Here is a 15497-nt window from a genome sequence, read left to right on the forward strand (position 1 = left end):
TGTTATTTTTGTACACTTAATTTATTTTCCCTCTTTCTCTCTCCCTTCCCACTTTCTTCTTTTATGTTCTACCTTTCTTTCTGTGTTCATTTGCAACCAGTCCTTATTCTAACTGTAATAATGATAATATAACAATAATAGCTAAACAATAATTAATGCTTTAAGACAAAAATCCAAAGACGTGATAATACTTTAACCATATGACCTACAAAAATAAGCGCTACTGTTTACTTGATGATGTATTGCTGTTTTTAAAGAAGGAAGGAGTCCCTATATCTAAGCTACTGTTTTCTGCCTCTCATAAGCACACTGGAGACTGTAACCAAAACCCCAAACTAGAGCCATGGCAGTCTGTAATATAGAGGTTAAAGAGTTTTACTTCTCTTGAGAAATGTTGCAGTTTATTTTTCTTTGTTTTTTTACCATAGTGTTGAACTTCAGCCCTTAAGGATGTCCAGTTTGCTGCTAATATACTGTAGTTTCTAACGATACTGTAGAAAGATGCATGCTCTGATCGCTTTACCACTAGGCTTTAATGACTACAAACTGTAATGATACCTGTGATGCTGTTGATAAACTGCTCCTGTTGAAAACAAATGGATATGTGGGGCTAAATTCCATCAAGTTTGTTTTTCAGTATCCTATTAATTACCCCTATTCCAAGAATATAAAAATGGCTTTCGTAATACCAGAAATATTTTTTCATCTAAAACATAAGCTTCCAGTTTTCAGATAAACCTGCACGGGGCATTAACTTGTCAATGCTTGTGAAAATACTGCATAGCGATTTGAAGGAGTTCAGCCCCAAACCTTCCACTGATATGATGTCAGTCTGTTTCTGCGTTGCATTGTCTGTAGTCCATTTGTCCAGCTAAAACAGCTTTGCTGAACTCAGACTGACATCACAGCCAATTTTCCAAAGGACGTGGACTGACTAACGCTGTCATGTTTTGTTCTTAAACTAACCAATGTTTACGACAATACCAATGAGCTTTCTTCTGTACAGAGATGTGCATTCCAAATACCACAAAGGCAGTTTTTTTGTATACTGATTATTTTAAATTTAATTTCTCTCGTATTCTCTTGATCTTAGTGACTGTAAGATGTACATATTGGGGTCCTCTATGGTGAAGGGACTCTGTTATCCTTATTGTAGGTAAAACTATTCTTTTCATTTTTTTCTGGATATGTTGTTGCCATAGTGATGACCAAAAAGATACCTGTGATGTGCACCTGTCCTTATGTCCTGCTCCAGTGGTTTAGTGTGTCTCTATACTCTTCCCTTCCCCCAGTTCTCCCTTACTGGTGTGTGTTTCTCTTCCTTTCCCTTCCCATACTCCACTGAGCTAAATAAAGTCTGCTTTGGTGCACGCTCTGGTCTCATCCCTTTGGTCTAACTGAGTGAATCCATTTTGTGAATGTTGTGGTATGCGAGGATGTCTGCCTGTTATATATTCCAGGTTGTATGTTGGGTGGCGGTGTGTGTCTGGCTGGAAGGCTTTTGATGTGCAACTGTGTGTGTGTAACATGGTAGTGTGTGGAAGCTGTTTGGTGAATGGAGCCATGACCTCTGGGGTCACTTCATTAATTACATCTGTGACATTCAGCCAGATGAGTTTCCTTTGTGACTAAATGATATGATGAATATTAACGACCTCGGATGAATTACACTGCTGCTCCTGCTGCTGCTGATGATAATGTGTTTTACGACTCTGGGAGAGAGTGGAGGAAAATTGCACACTACAGCACATTTAGGACATGCAGATTTTCATATGCAACATTTCAAAGACCACAGCATAGGTTGGTAGAGCAGATTTTATTGTTTTGTCCTTTTTTTGTGTAAAAATTTCCATTGGTTGTGAGACAACTTGCCAGAGAGCAAAAACTTCAATGAACCAGGGAATGTGTTGTTCCCTCAGAGTCTTAAACACAAACTGATATCTGGTTCTTGTTCTCTAGCGGCAATTCATTTAACCATCACAGAGCAATGTGACAACAGAGGAAACATACCGTGAAACAGCTCTGATTGGTGTTGCAGGGAGTAGACAAAACAGATACACAGAACAATAGCAAAGTAAACACAGAAGAGGGCTGGAGATAGCTTTACAGCTGATGATAGCCATCTTAGAAAGTCATCCTGATAAAGTGATCCCCCACCATTTCTCCGTCTCCCTGTCCTCCCCCTCTTAATCAAATGAGTACTGTGCAGCTGGTGGGGTTGCGGCAAAAAGGGGTATGGCGAGTGTGTGTGTGGAGAGAAGGTGGAGGGGGGCTTTGAGGGATGGCGTGAAATTATTGCCTGCTGGTGTATATGTGTCGCTGGGGGTAGTAGGGTTGAGTAGGGGGTTGGGCTGGATTGTGGGGGGGTAGAGGGGGTGTAATGTCATTGCCTGCTGGTGTATCTGTAGTGGGGGCTCATTTAGATTTAGATTGGTTATGTGAGGAGAGAGCTGAAAGGCCAGCTCATGTTTATGCATGAATCCCAAAGCATGCTGCTGTGGTGGAGCCCTGAGTTAAAGAGACAGAGCTGAAATTCATTCGCACATTTAGACACAGCTCTGCTTCTTTGGATAAGGCTTCAGGTTGAAGTGACACTGTGCTATCAGATACATTTCAATCAGTGTCTGTGTTGGTCTGTTTGTTGCATTTATTTGTCTGCAGATGCCTACTTGCATGTACCCAGATATATTACATCTATGTCCTGATGAATTTCATGCTGCTTCGTTTAACATTATTTTCTATTTTTTGCTTTGAATATATGAACAGCATCATTCACTGACCCAATGACTGTTCTGACGTTAGCTGCAGTACCCTCTGCAACTGATACAGAGCTAAAAAACAGTACATGGGTGCGTCTCACATTACACTCACTCACACACCAAGAGTGATCAGTAAATGTCTTTGAAGGAGAGTTTGTTCAGCACTTCATCAGGTATAAAGTGGTTTTTATTTGGAAATGTGGTCCCTATCCATCTTTTAAATGACTTTTTAATGGTCGTCACACCATCCTAATCAATCATGTGGCAGAGCTAGCCTGCAAGCGCAAATACACTCTATTTATAATTCTTACATTCCTCTGCAAAAACTGACACTCTGGGCTTCTCAGTACTGTACAGTAACAGAAAAATCAGTGAAATTGTCTCTCTGATTTTGTGGAAACATTAGACTTCTTGTACTGATCTCCAGCCTTCTTGTTATGAGGTACCCTGTGTAATCTATTATATTGGTACTCTATAGACCTCTCAGTAGGTGGATGTTATAACTTTATGAACATACTGCAGCTTATTGCCATTCTTTGGCGTCTCTACATTGAGGCCCACACTTTTTTTGTGACCCCTCACCATCCCCCATCCACACATGTACCCCCTCCTGTCTGGCCCCTCTTCAGTACTTTACATCTATAATGAGATACAAATACGCATCAGCAGGACAGTGTCTACGCCACGCGTCACTGTGTGAATATTACTCACACTTATTAGCTGGATTATGTTAATCTTTACACTCTCTGCTCACAGACAACAGACTCCCCATGATATGGGGGTGGTCATGGCAGTAAGCGTGTGCTGTCGTGTGTGTTTGTGTGTGAGTATGGCTGTATGTGTGTTAGAGTGATTGCCATGTTGTCAAACTGATTTGCATGTGAAAGGGCGGTCTAATTACATCACTTATGCAAATGAGAAATGCATGTATGCACGCACACACATAAACACCACTGACAGCTTACTGCTAAGGTCAAAAAGACAGCATGGGCTATCCTCTTATTGACTAACACAGGATGGCACTACCACCTGTCTTGACTCAAGATAGACACATCTTGACTCAGTACATAGAAGTCATTCCTAATGGATGTTTTGATACTCTCCTTCAGATGAATTAGAGAAAAAAGTGGATGGGTCAAGCTCACTGTGGACTAAAGCACTTACACTGTTATTGGAAAATGTCTGACTGCATATCAACTGATTAGTCTTTTTTTCAGACTGAAACATTGATAGTATCCCTGTTGGAATGATTGATTGAGTCTGACACATTTTAATTACGCCCAAATTAAATGAATCGGCTGGCGGACTATAAAACATTGCTGTTTAATAACGAGCCTCTCCATTTGCCTTTTTTTCCCTTCCTTCATCCAATCCCATTTTGGCTGCCCGCACCAAATAACCTCTCTCCATTTAATGATATGCAAATGAATTTTCATGAACCCCATGATCCCATGCAATGATTAAACTGAGATGACATTAGCTGCCACGCTGCTGCCACTGTCAGTGTTTCTGTCTGCCTCCTTTTCTTTCTCCCTATCTCTACAATCTCTCTTCGTATCCACGACAACGGCCAACTGGTGATATTAAGGGGTTCATTGTCACCAGTCCCTTATGAATTTTCTTTGTGAGAAAAGACATTCACGTCCAGTGTTATTTCACAGAAGTTTTTCCAGTGATAGCAGAGATGGAGGATCAGAGCATGAAACGTTGAGTCTCACAGCTCATGTGGTAGTGCCACACCAAAGACATACATCTTACAACAAAATACAACTGTGGTAACGCAGTAAAATCATAAAGAAGATTTTGGTAACCTTCCACATCTCTTCATTTTCCACTTCCAATGCTCCCCTCCCACCGTTCCGTTTCAGTCTGAATCCAGCTCCACCTCTGCTGTCGTTTATTGTACTCCATTTGCATAATGAAGCCCAGGCTTAATTAAGATCCCACTGGAGTCTGGAGCCAAGGATGAAGGAAAGAAGGACGAGGAGGAGGGGAGGGGGGGATCCGGCGTTCCTTAGCTTATCCGCACGTGTCCAAATAGGAGGCACAATTTAAGGGGGGAGAAAAGCGTTGACGAGCGATTAAATCGCTAATTATGATCGGCTGTTAGAATTAGTGTGTGGCTGTTAATTAGCTGCAGATGAGATGCCCAGACAGTTGCCCGCCCCTGACGACTGCAGTACCCTCCCTGACTGGCAATAGAGAAACACAGCTTGACACCCTGGAGATGATGCCAACACATCCCTCCCTTTAACACACACAACAGTCTGAGGGGATATCCCTTTAAGAACATCCCAGGTGTGCATGTGCAGGAAAGAGGCTCTTCATCATCCTTGTCCACCCACTCCCACTGTTCTTCATTAAGCTAAAAATTCCCCATATTTTCATCTTATATATCCTTTATTCATTTTGCTCATTATTTCTCTTCTTCCATATACTCTTCTGCATACTGGAATGGTACAATCCCTCGTCTTAGTTCTTTGTAATGGGCAGACGTTTCCTTCCAGCGCAGCAGTTGGCACTGAGCAAAGTTGGCATCGAGGAAATGGTTTTCGTCCCATAATTCCACCAGAGTTGCATTTGTGGCTCTGGTTCCAATCTTCTGCCACTATTTTGTTTCCGCATTTACTTCTGTTTTGTACAGCCTCTGATGGCGCTAGTAAATGCCTCCCAGTTTGCGTTTGGCATGGTGCCATCTGTGATTCGGGTCTCTCCCTTGAGGGGATGCCACCGCCGAAAACACTGAAGGCATCCGAAATCTTCCTGTCACCGTATGGAGGTTTCTGTTTGCAAATGTGTGTGTAATGTTGGCTTGGCAGAATGCCATCGCTCTTCCCGTGCCCTTGCCGCCCCTGAAAAGATGCCATCACAGAATCACTGGCAACCGTTGCCTGGGCACCTCTTGACTTTGTCCAAGCGAACAAACAGTGATTAGCGGCAAATCCTTGGAGGTGAGTCCCCTTGTCTTCAAATAGGACAGTTCTCCGCCAGCCGCGTTGATCGCTTCGGGCATGCCAGGACCACAGGCTGGCATGGTGCCCACTGGCTGGCACGCAGTGGCTGGCATAGAGAGAATGAAAAGTCATAAGATGGATAGAATGCAGGATTTTCCGCCAGTATTTTTTTCCGTTAGATCAATCGTCATCAGAATTATACCTTAAATTTCACAATATTCTCCATTTACATCCTTCAGTGCTTTTTTTATCCATCTACATCTGAGTCATCCTCTGTCTGCAGGCATCTTGCTCACTTCTATGCTGTGCTATCCTGATATGATATTTTCTATGTCTTCTTTTCGCTGGCCGTTCTCGTTCGTTTCGCCCCATTGTGCCTGTGCCAAGGTGGCATCGGGTAGCAGTATGGAGGTCTGTTTCTCTTCCTCTTTCGTTCTTATTCTCCTCGCCCCTTCGCCCATGCCCATGCCCGCCCCCGCTCAAGTCCTGACTGGATGGCACTGTGCCAACCTGCCACCGCCATCGCTCTCATTTGTAGCTCATCCTTTCGTTGCCCTTCCCCCTGTTTCTACATTTCCATCTCTCTCTCTTCCCCTCATTTAATTCATCCACTTTCTGAATCATTTACCCTCTCTGTATGTTTGAAATGCTGCATGTACGTATATAAACAACACTGGTACATTGATGCATATACGACTTCCTAAATAAGCGCTGCAAATCGTCGGTCTTTGTTGTCATTTGGGAGACTTTTTTGGCACCTGAAGGAATGCTCTGACTGACTGCTCTGTAGGTAATTACTGCAGCAGTTACTTATTCCACTGAGACAAGAGGAGAAAGACGAAGAGAGCCCTGAGTTTGGAGAAAGCTTGTGTTGTTTTAATTAACTTTTACCAACCCCCATCACATGTGCTTGATTTCACGTCTCTTGAAGAGCCTAGTGCAGGTTGGACTTGTTCAAACACATGCCATAAAGCTATACAATTGATCTGATTATCAGTAACATCGATTGGGTACCATTGACCTCGCCCACTTTATAAAGATGACCCTTGTTCCGTTGTTTTTCTTTTTTTCTCTCCTCTTTAAAATCTCTTGAGTCAAACAAAAGCTGCCAGTGGTAGTGGAGCTATTAAGCAAATACTCTCATTAGTACACAAAACATAATGAATATGTAAATGAGGTGTGTAATTTATGCATGGGCTGAGAGACTTGTTCTCTTTTCAATCCTCCTTTGTATTCATTCTATTTATATACCCTATTCCTTAAAAGTTCATACCCTTATGCCAATTTTACACCTTTCTTAGACCACCACATCCTTTGAATGAATCCATGGGAGACTTCCAGAAATCTAACTATTGTCTCTTTTATTTAGCATCTTCTTTTCAACATATACCTCCTTGCCTTTAACCATGGTTTCAAGAGCCTCTCACAATCTCTCTTTTTCTCTGTTTGCTTCTTTTTGCTCACTGCCTGTCCTCTCCAAAACAAACCCTGCAGTGACGCATTAAACCAACAACTGAGTGTTTGGACAAGATTTTTCTTCCAGGGATATGAATACTGAATAATCTATCCACTAAATCACACCCACATTTCACTGTGTTAAATTCAGTGTGTTGTGTGTTTTCCCTTTCTCCCTCTGTGACTGTGTTGATCTTTATGTGTGGTCCAAACTGTGTGGTAAATTGAAGCGTGTCCTGATAGACGGTGAGTAGCCTTGCTCCTGTCTAGGATAAACACCTATAATACTGTGGCTCCCTTGGCAATCACCATAGCAACAAACCATGGTACCCACGTGAGTTGCATAATAAGATGTTCCCCAAGACCACAGACCATAAAGCGGTGACAAAGTAGACACCCACAAGCAACAAATGTGAATCAGAAAATAACCAGTCAGATGTTGGACTTCACCTCTGGCACATTCCAGACCAATCTTTTGTGTTTATCAATAGGCTTTCATCACATAACACACACTCTCATACGCACATGCACCTTCTCTCTGTCTCTCCAGATCTTAACAGGTGCTGATGAGCCGCAGTCAATGATTGTAATGAGCTATCGATCACCGTGGGAAAACAGAGGGACACAGAAGGGTGAGGGAGGTAGGGGGAACCAGAGGACACACACACACACACAAACAGAAGGAGGTGGACTGCCTGCTGGAAAAAAAAACTTCAGATGAACTAAATGGAGACAAGCTGCTTTGGACAGAGTATCAATACTTGCTTTAATCAAGTCCTCATCTACTATTGTTCTGCTAAAACAGAATTTATGGGCAAGTGCCAGCAGGTTAGAGGGAACTGTTCAACTCAGAGTGGTTTCTGGACCAACTGCTCAGGATGACCATGCAGACATGCTTATCATCAACGAGTCCAGATGCCAGTGAATGGCACTGACGCAGTATCTCAATTTTCCTTTTTGTGCTGTGTGCATGGAGTGGAGGCAGACAGCTTTAGGGAAGGGGGAGGTGCGTTTATATATATGTGTGTGTGTGTCGTGTGTGTTGGCTGGCGTTTCAGATAATGAAATGCAGCAGGGAACAAAGAGCTGGGGGCCCCTATTCTCTATGCTGCAGCTTCATTTTCACTCCCGTCAGTCTATGATTCTTCCATACCCGCTTTCTTGTGTACGTGTATGTGTGTGTGTTTATGTTTGTATGAGCGGGTTGTTGTGTGTACGACTGTCCCCTCCTCCTCCTGTTAGTATTCTGCATGGCAGATCCCCCTAATGTAATAACTGTGTCTGCATGTCTAATTTACAGCAGGAGAGAGTAAATAGCCTGTGGTTAATTACAGTACGTGTGTGTGTGTGTGTCTATGCGTGTGTCTACATGCGCGTGGGTGTGTCAGAATGATTTATGAGTTGCAAATAGCTACACCAGTGGCCCGTTTCTCCTCACTTAGTTTTTAATCTGTCTTTCCATTAATTTTCCTGGAGACGTTATTATGGTTTTATAACAGTGTGCACGGGGATGCACATGTGAGTGCGCGTATGTGTTAATGAGACAGAGGTGTGGACATTTTGTGAGGATCGAGGCTACTCAAGCACCTGAGCTGCACTTTGCTTCGCCCCCTTTTTTACTTCTCCATTTCCTTTCCTTCCTTTACCCCTTTTCTCTCTTCCGGCGCTTCGTTCACTCTCTTCATTGAGAGCCACAATGAACACAGATCTTTATTGACAGTACACGGTAGAACATGGAAACAGCAGGTCAATCCGTTTAGCCCAAGGGCCGATACACCAATTCACCAATTTGTCAGTGTTAGTTTGAGAGAGAAAAGCAGCTAATCTCTCCTCTCTGCTCTCTATTGATCACACACTTAGACTCCACTTCTCTGTCTAAACACTATTGATTCTCTCTCTCTCTCAATCTCTTTCTCCCTCTCTTTCTGTCTTGCTCTTTCCACATACCACAGCTCTCAACACATCTTCCATTCATACACTCTGACTACTTCTCAGATAAAAGCCTGAATAATTGAGACTGTATGTCCTTGCACATGAAGCCCTGAGACACATATTAAAAGGATACTTGAGATTATTTTAGTATGAACAAAAAGAAGACTTTGAGTAATTTCCATTAATACAGTACTATTATAAATGGGGCTTATCAACTATACAAAGCATTTTAGAGTTTGGTCCACAAGTGTCACAAATAATTGTTCCCTGCTGCGCACATTCAAAAGCTTATGCATGGTCTCATTAAAAAAAATCAATTACTTAGCAACCCATCTATGGCGTAAATACAGTCCGTGATTAAAAATTCACTGCTTTGTACACTGTCTCTTGGCTTTGTTTTTCAGCCTCACGTCAAAGGGAGCACTTGAAAAGGACCACATTCCTGGCAAGATGAAGGCCATTCAGATGAAACCGAGGATCTCTACTGGGTCAGATTTAGATGGTGGGGGCGTCTTTCATGAAGCATTTTTTGTTGATAGAAATGGTTTGGTCAAGGAGAGACCAGCTGATTTACCAACACTAGTGTTGGTCATCTTACTTTGTATGAGAAGAAAACAGCAGTGAGAGATAGAGAGGGAGAGGGAGAGGGAGAGAGGGAGATATCTATGAAAAAATCAGACTATATTATTTAGTAGCCCTTTATACCTTTATCCAAATGTCAAATTAATGAGATGTAAACAGGGATTCCCAAACCGAACACCCATGGGCTTTTCTAGTCTCTCTGCATTGCTCGGATTTATTATACTTGCACGCCCCCTAATGGTGAAATTAAGTCATTACAAACATTTTGCTTTGCAGGTTACAAAACACACTGCACGTGGATTGTGTAACTTAAAAATCAGCTGTTGTTGGGTAATCCGTAGTGAAGCTGTAGGTTCAGGACGTGGAGCAGTTTGCCCTTTAATGCGTTAATTTTTTACTAAGTGTGAATTGACATCGTCACCTTTTCAGCTGAAGATGTCTTCCCCCGTCAACGATAGCAAAGTTCTGGTGAGAAAGATGTTGAAGGAAGTGCTGATGGGTCGTGAGGATCCAGAGGGCTTCTTTGCGATGTGTGTGTCCAACCTGGGGCACCAGGAGAGCCGCTCACAGTTTTTGTCCCTCATCCAGCCCCTGTCCACGGCCAACAGCTCCTTGCACTCCATCCTCACCTCGATCTACCAGGAATATTTCGTTAAGGTCAGTGACTGGATGTACAGAAACTAAACCTGCCAATAGTTAATTTTCAATGTTAAAGAACTTATGAAAGAGTCAAGGGGGGAAAAGTACATAAAGTAAGAGAAAAGGCCAAGAATCATTTAACAATTTGTGATATTAGCTAAACTGGTCTGATTTATTAATTTACGATAACCTTATTAGGCTAGCTGTATGGCAACTATGTAGCGTTCGTGTTTTTACGTTTAATAAGTTTAATATAACGTTACTAACTAAAATTGCTGACTCTAGCATTGCAAAATATGAATGTAGTTACCTTGTCTCAGTTTTACTTGGTTTTACCTTTTACTTTGCTTTGGCTCCCTGCTGTGAGTCTTAGGGTTAACTAGCTTGGGAGCAGCCGCCTACTGGTGGCATCGTTTGCCTGCAGATCCCCTCCACTCAAGTATTAAAACATTTTTTTTTTTTAAATAAAAAAAAACTCTGCTTGGAACAATATTGCGTGTCTGATGGGTTGTTTTTTCACTCAAAAAAGTATAATAACCATGTTTAAATCCTTAAATGACTCCTTGCGTAGCTTCTCCGACTCCTACTTCACTGCAAAGTCCGTTACAGTGTTTATGCACTTGATGCTTCCTGCTGCCACATCACTCATCTAAATTGAATATTAGACCATGATTGGCTCCAAACTAGTTGTGATGTCACAAATGCTGCTTGTAGGCCCGCCCCTTAAAATCAGATTTTCAATGAGCTCAAAGAAATGTTCAACTGTGAGCAGATAAATGTGAAAACAGCCTTCAAGTGACAAACTTTCCACATTCTGCACAGTGAAGCTCAAACATCCAACTGTGGGAACAAGAAAAAAAAACACATTTCTGAGTGGAGGGGGCTTTGATGATTTGCAGTAATTCTTTAATTTTTAAAATGTGGTTCTGGTACAAGTAATTAATGACTGACATGCATAGTAATTAAAAATGAATATAAATAAATAATAATTAAACGAGTCACTGCAATGGTGTTTAAGACCTGCATACCTAGGTGATTTCACTTGTTGTTGTTCAGACCTCTGTTCGGATTTAAGTGGAACTCTGCTGAGAATTACTTGAATTACTTATCTTTAATACTAAGTAGCTTATTAGTGAAACAAACACACACTAAGTGCTGATATGACTACTATCAGTCCTGAAACAAGATCAGCTCAACAGAAAACACCTGTGGCCCTGTGTGCAGGATGTGCTGGGCCTTTAAAATCAAAAGTGCATGAATTAATTGAATGTCGACACTTTTTAATATTTGAGACCAGACCTCAGAGAAGTCAGTTATTGTAAAAATTGCCTTACCAAACAGTTTTTAATCAAAGATCTAAGTTGAAGAGACAGCATTACAATAGCTAGCTTATCATTATCTCCAAGAGCAACATTGATAGTAAATGAACTGCAATTATAAAGTCCTTTTACAATGTGGCTGTTATTCACCATAGCTGTCCCATTATGCAAAGCAACCTATAAAATGTTTTTGAACAACAACCTGGTGTTTTTTCATTTTACAGTAGGGTACTGTGCATACTTTCACCTGGAACGATTTGCTCTCTTGCTCTTGTTATGCTTTGATTATGACCACAGTGCTCTTGCCTCATAAATCCTCAGAGAGAGACGGCCTGATCCCCGTAGTCAGAGGTGCTGGTAGTAATTGCGTTGTACATGAAATTTGCCATCTCCACTCCAGTGACTAACATGTTGTTTTAACACCAATAATAATGGGTTGTTCAAATTAAATTGCAGAATGAAGAGGATGAGCTTGAACTTGCATTGACCCTCTCTCTACTTGAAATGCAAGACCATCACCTGTCAACCCCCAGCAAAGAGTCCCAACCTCAGTTACTTGGAGACAGACCAAATCAGAGTAGCTCTGTTCCACTGACCTCAGTGTCTAATTCTAAGGGAAACAGCCACACTCAGGCAGTAGATGAAGTTGACAAGAAAAAAAACACGAACTTACCACAAACTGGACCCTGGGGTAAGGTGAACTCACTACAGACCACCCAAGAGTCTGAGCTAAAGAAAGGCGCACATTTTGACAATTATAATAAGGAGACACCAGGAACAAATCAGACTGTGTGTGTCCCAAGATGGTCTGCTTCATTCTCCAAGCAAGACACAGTTGAAGAAGGTGACCAATTGATGGATGGAGAGTTGAATCAATCACAGAAATCAAAACGTTTAAAGAACAGGCGACAGCGACGTAAAGGGAGTAGCCTGCATGTTGTAGGTTTGCCCCGCTCTCCATCAGCGCCGCCACCTGTATTGTTATGGTTCCGCAGGGACTTGCGACTCTGTGACAACCCTGCTCTCTCTGGCTCACTGGAGTTGGGTGCACCTGTCATTCCTGTTTTCATCTGGAGTCCTGAAGAGGAGGAGGGACCTGGGATTACAGTGGCTATGGGTGGAGCTTGTAAGTTGACTGATGAACCAGTGGTGACATTCTTCTTTAAAATTCAGTGCATTACTGTATAGAATCATGCTGTGTCTTCTTTTTGCAGGTAAATACTGGCTTCACCAAGCTTTGTCTTGTTTCTCTTCATCTCTGGAGCGCATTGGCAGTCATCTTGTCTTCCTCAAGGCCAGTGTAGAGGGGAATAAGGCTGGATGTTCCCTGCGTACCCTTAAAGAGTTGGTAAAAGAGACTGGTGCGAAAACAGTGCTGGCTAATGCCCTTTATGAGCCCTGGCTAAAAGAAAGGGATGATGTGTTAGTGTCAGCTCTGCAGAAGGATGGTGTTGAATGCAGGATATTCCACTCTTACTGTCTCAGAGACCCATACTCTGTCAGCACGGAGGGAGTTGGACTCAGAGGTTTGTCAAGTTGAATTTGGTGCAATGAACTTGCTTAAGTGTTTCTGTCATGTATTGGGCTTGAGATATGTTCAGCATCTAAGCTGAAATTCAAAATGGTCATTTTTGGTGTTTTTGTTTCTTCTGTCATGTAGGGATAGGTTCAGTGTCTCACTTCATGAACTGCTGTAGGCAGAATCCAGGGTCTGCATTAGGGACTCCCCTGGATCCTCCAGTATCTCTTCCCACACCTGCCCACTGGCCTTTAGGTGTGTCTTTGGAAACGCTAGGTCTGGCACGCATGCCCCGCAGGAAAGATGGCACAACGGTAAGTCACCACAGAAGAGCAGTCCAGGTACAGCCCAGAATACAATAATGATGATGAATAATAGACAATGTAATTCCTCACCATTTTCTCTTGTTCACTTTGGCATTCAGATTGATTGGGCAGCTAACATACGCAAGTCGTGGGATTTCAGTGAAGAAGGAGCACAAGCCCGTCTAGAGGCCTTTCTCCATGATGGTGAGACACCATGGATACACATTATACATGTGTTTGGAGGAAATACAGTGACATATAACTCTTCCCTTGTTTTTTCTAGGTGTTTATAGATATGAAAAGGAATCAGGCAGGGCGGATGCTCCAAATACCAGCTGCCTGTCTCCCTACCTTCACTTCGGTCAGCTCAGCCCTCGCTGGTTATTGTGGGATGCCAAACAGGCACGCTGTCGACCACCGAAATTTCAACGCAAACTAGCGTGGAGAGACTTGGCTTACTGGCAGCTAACACTGTTTCCTGACCTTCCCTGGGAATCTCTCAGGCCTCCATACAAGGTTGAAATGAGCTATAGACAAGCTGATTACACATTAACATATACCTTCAATTTTATAGATGAAAGACGACAAATTAATCAGTGAATATGAAGACCCATGTGTATACTAAGGACTATTCATCTACTGGTGTTTGTAGGCTTTGCGATGGAGCAGTGATCATGGCCACCTGAAGGCTTGGCAGCGAGGTCAAACAGGCTATCCTTTGGTGGACGCAGCCATGAGGCAGCTGTGGCTCACCGGCTGGATGAACAACTACATGAGGCATGTGGTGGCGTCTTTTCTTATTGCATATCTCCATCTGCCCTGGCAAGAAGGTTACCGCTGGTTCCAGGTGAGAAGTGCATGCACACAGCCACAAAATAAACTTGCATAGACATTGTATACAACATCACGGATTATTGAATGTGCAATAGGTTGACTACCTTCTTACTGACAGTGTCCAACATTTCTATGTGCCTGTAGGACACTCTGGTGGATGCAGATGTTGCCATAGATGCTATGATGTGGCAGAATGGGGGCATGTGTGGTCTGGATCACTGGAACTTTGTAATGCACCCTGTTGATGCAGCAATGACCTGTGACCCCTGCGGCTCTTATGTTAGAAAATGGTGTCCTGAACTTGCAGATTTGCCTGATGAGCTTATTCACAAACCCTGGAAATGTCCCACATCAATGCTACGCCGTGCAGGTGAGGAATTTCATGATTAACACAAAAACTACTATTTTGAATCATGTGACCTACAGTATTTAGTTCCTACCTTGACATAAAAATCTCCTTTCTTTTATATTATCACTGTTCAGGTGTGGCGTTTGGGCAGACATATCCTGAGCGAATTGTAACAGACCTGGAGGAGAGGAGGAGTCAGTCTCTGCGAGATGTAGCCCTGTTGCGGAAAGAGTTCGGACAGTATGTTGACAAGCGCACAGGCTGTGACTTGGTCCCTCTGCCCCCACGCCTGGTCTCTGAGGCACTGGGTTTATCACACATCGCTGGGGGTGTGGTGAAGCAGTTCCTTCTCCCTGTCATCACCCGCATGGAATTCAAACACCAGCTGGAAGATCCAGATGCAGACGCTGCCTCAAATCCCTACAATGCTGTTCTGAAGGGATACGTGAGCCGCAAGAGGGACGAGACCATTGCTTTCCTCAATGAGAGAGACTTTACTGCCAGTGTGATGTATGAGGGAACCCAGAGAAAGGAGCGGCTGGAGAGTGATCATCGCAGAATGGAGGGACTCCCTCGATCTCCAGTGCCACGTGGCAGGGCGAGGAGAACTCCAACTGCCAAGGACAGGTTCTCTACAGTACCTGGTGGGGCAGTTACGTCACTCAGGTGATCCAGAGATAAAAACGGAAATATTATAGTTTCAGTGGACAGCTCCTAGCTGTAAGCTACACAATGTTACAGTAGGAGGTCCAAAGATGAGGGGATACTCTAGATCTACAATGGTCCCAAAAGGGAAAATGTGTTTTTGGAGACAAAATTTGCAAGAGAGTTGCAAAATGTTACAAACTTT

At 42.9% G+C, this 15497-nt stretch overlaps 1 protein-coding gene across 1 annotated transcript; it reads left to right on the plus strand.

Moving 5' to 3' along the window:
• Positions 1 to 8678: 8678 nt before the first annotated feature.
• si:ch1073-390k14.1 (deoxyribodipyrimidine photo-lyase) lies at positions 8679 to 15382 on the plus strand. The gene is made up of 12 exons (XM_053319922.1): positions 8679 to 8686; positions 9505 to 9588; positions 10024 to 10030; positions 10112 to 10339; positions 12097 to 12766; positions 12855 to 13166; positions 13301 to 13473; positions 13584 to 13668; positions 13748 to 13980; positions 14117 to 14311; positions 14443 to 14668; positions 14782 to 15382. The coding sequence occupies exons 1-12, from the start codon at positions 8679 to 8681 to the stop codon at positions 15315 to 15317; spliced, it is 2757 nt and encodes a 918-aa protein (XP_053175897.1). The 3' UTR covers positions 15318 to 15382.
• Positions 15383 to 15497: the final 115 nt, after the last annotated feature.

Source organism: Scomber japonicus, chromosome 5 (genome assembly GCF_027409825.1).
Source record: "Scomber japonicus isolate fScoJap1 chromosome 5, fScoJap1.pri, whole genome shotgun sequence".
NCBI classification, from domain to species: domain Eukaryota; kingdom Metazoa; phylum Chordata; class Actinopteri; order Scombriformes; family Scombridae; genus Scomber; species Scomber japonicus.

What these genes read in the sequence shown, in the direction of transcription:
- si:ch1073-390k14.1 (XM_053319922.1), top strand. An exon ending in CTCTCAGGCCTCCATACAAG is followed by an intron (nt 13,981 to 14,116) that starts GTTGAAATGAGC and finishes TGGTGTTTGTAG; the next exon opens with GCTTTGCGATGGAGCAGTGA. An exon ending in AAGGTTACCGCTGGTTCCAG is followed by an intron (nt 14,312 to 14,442) that starts GTGAGAAGTGCA and finishes ATGTGCCTGTAG; the next exon opens with GACACTCTGGTGGATGCAGA.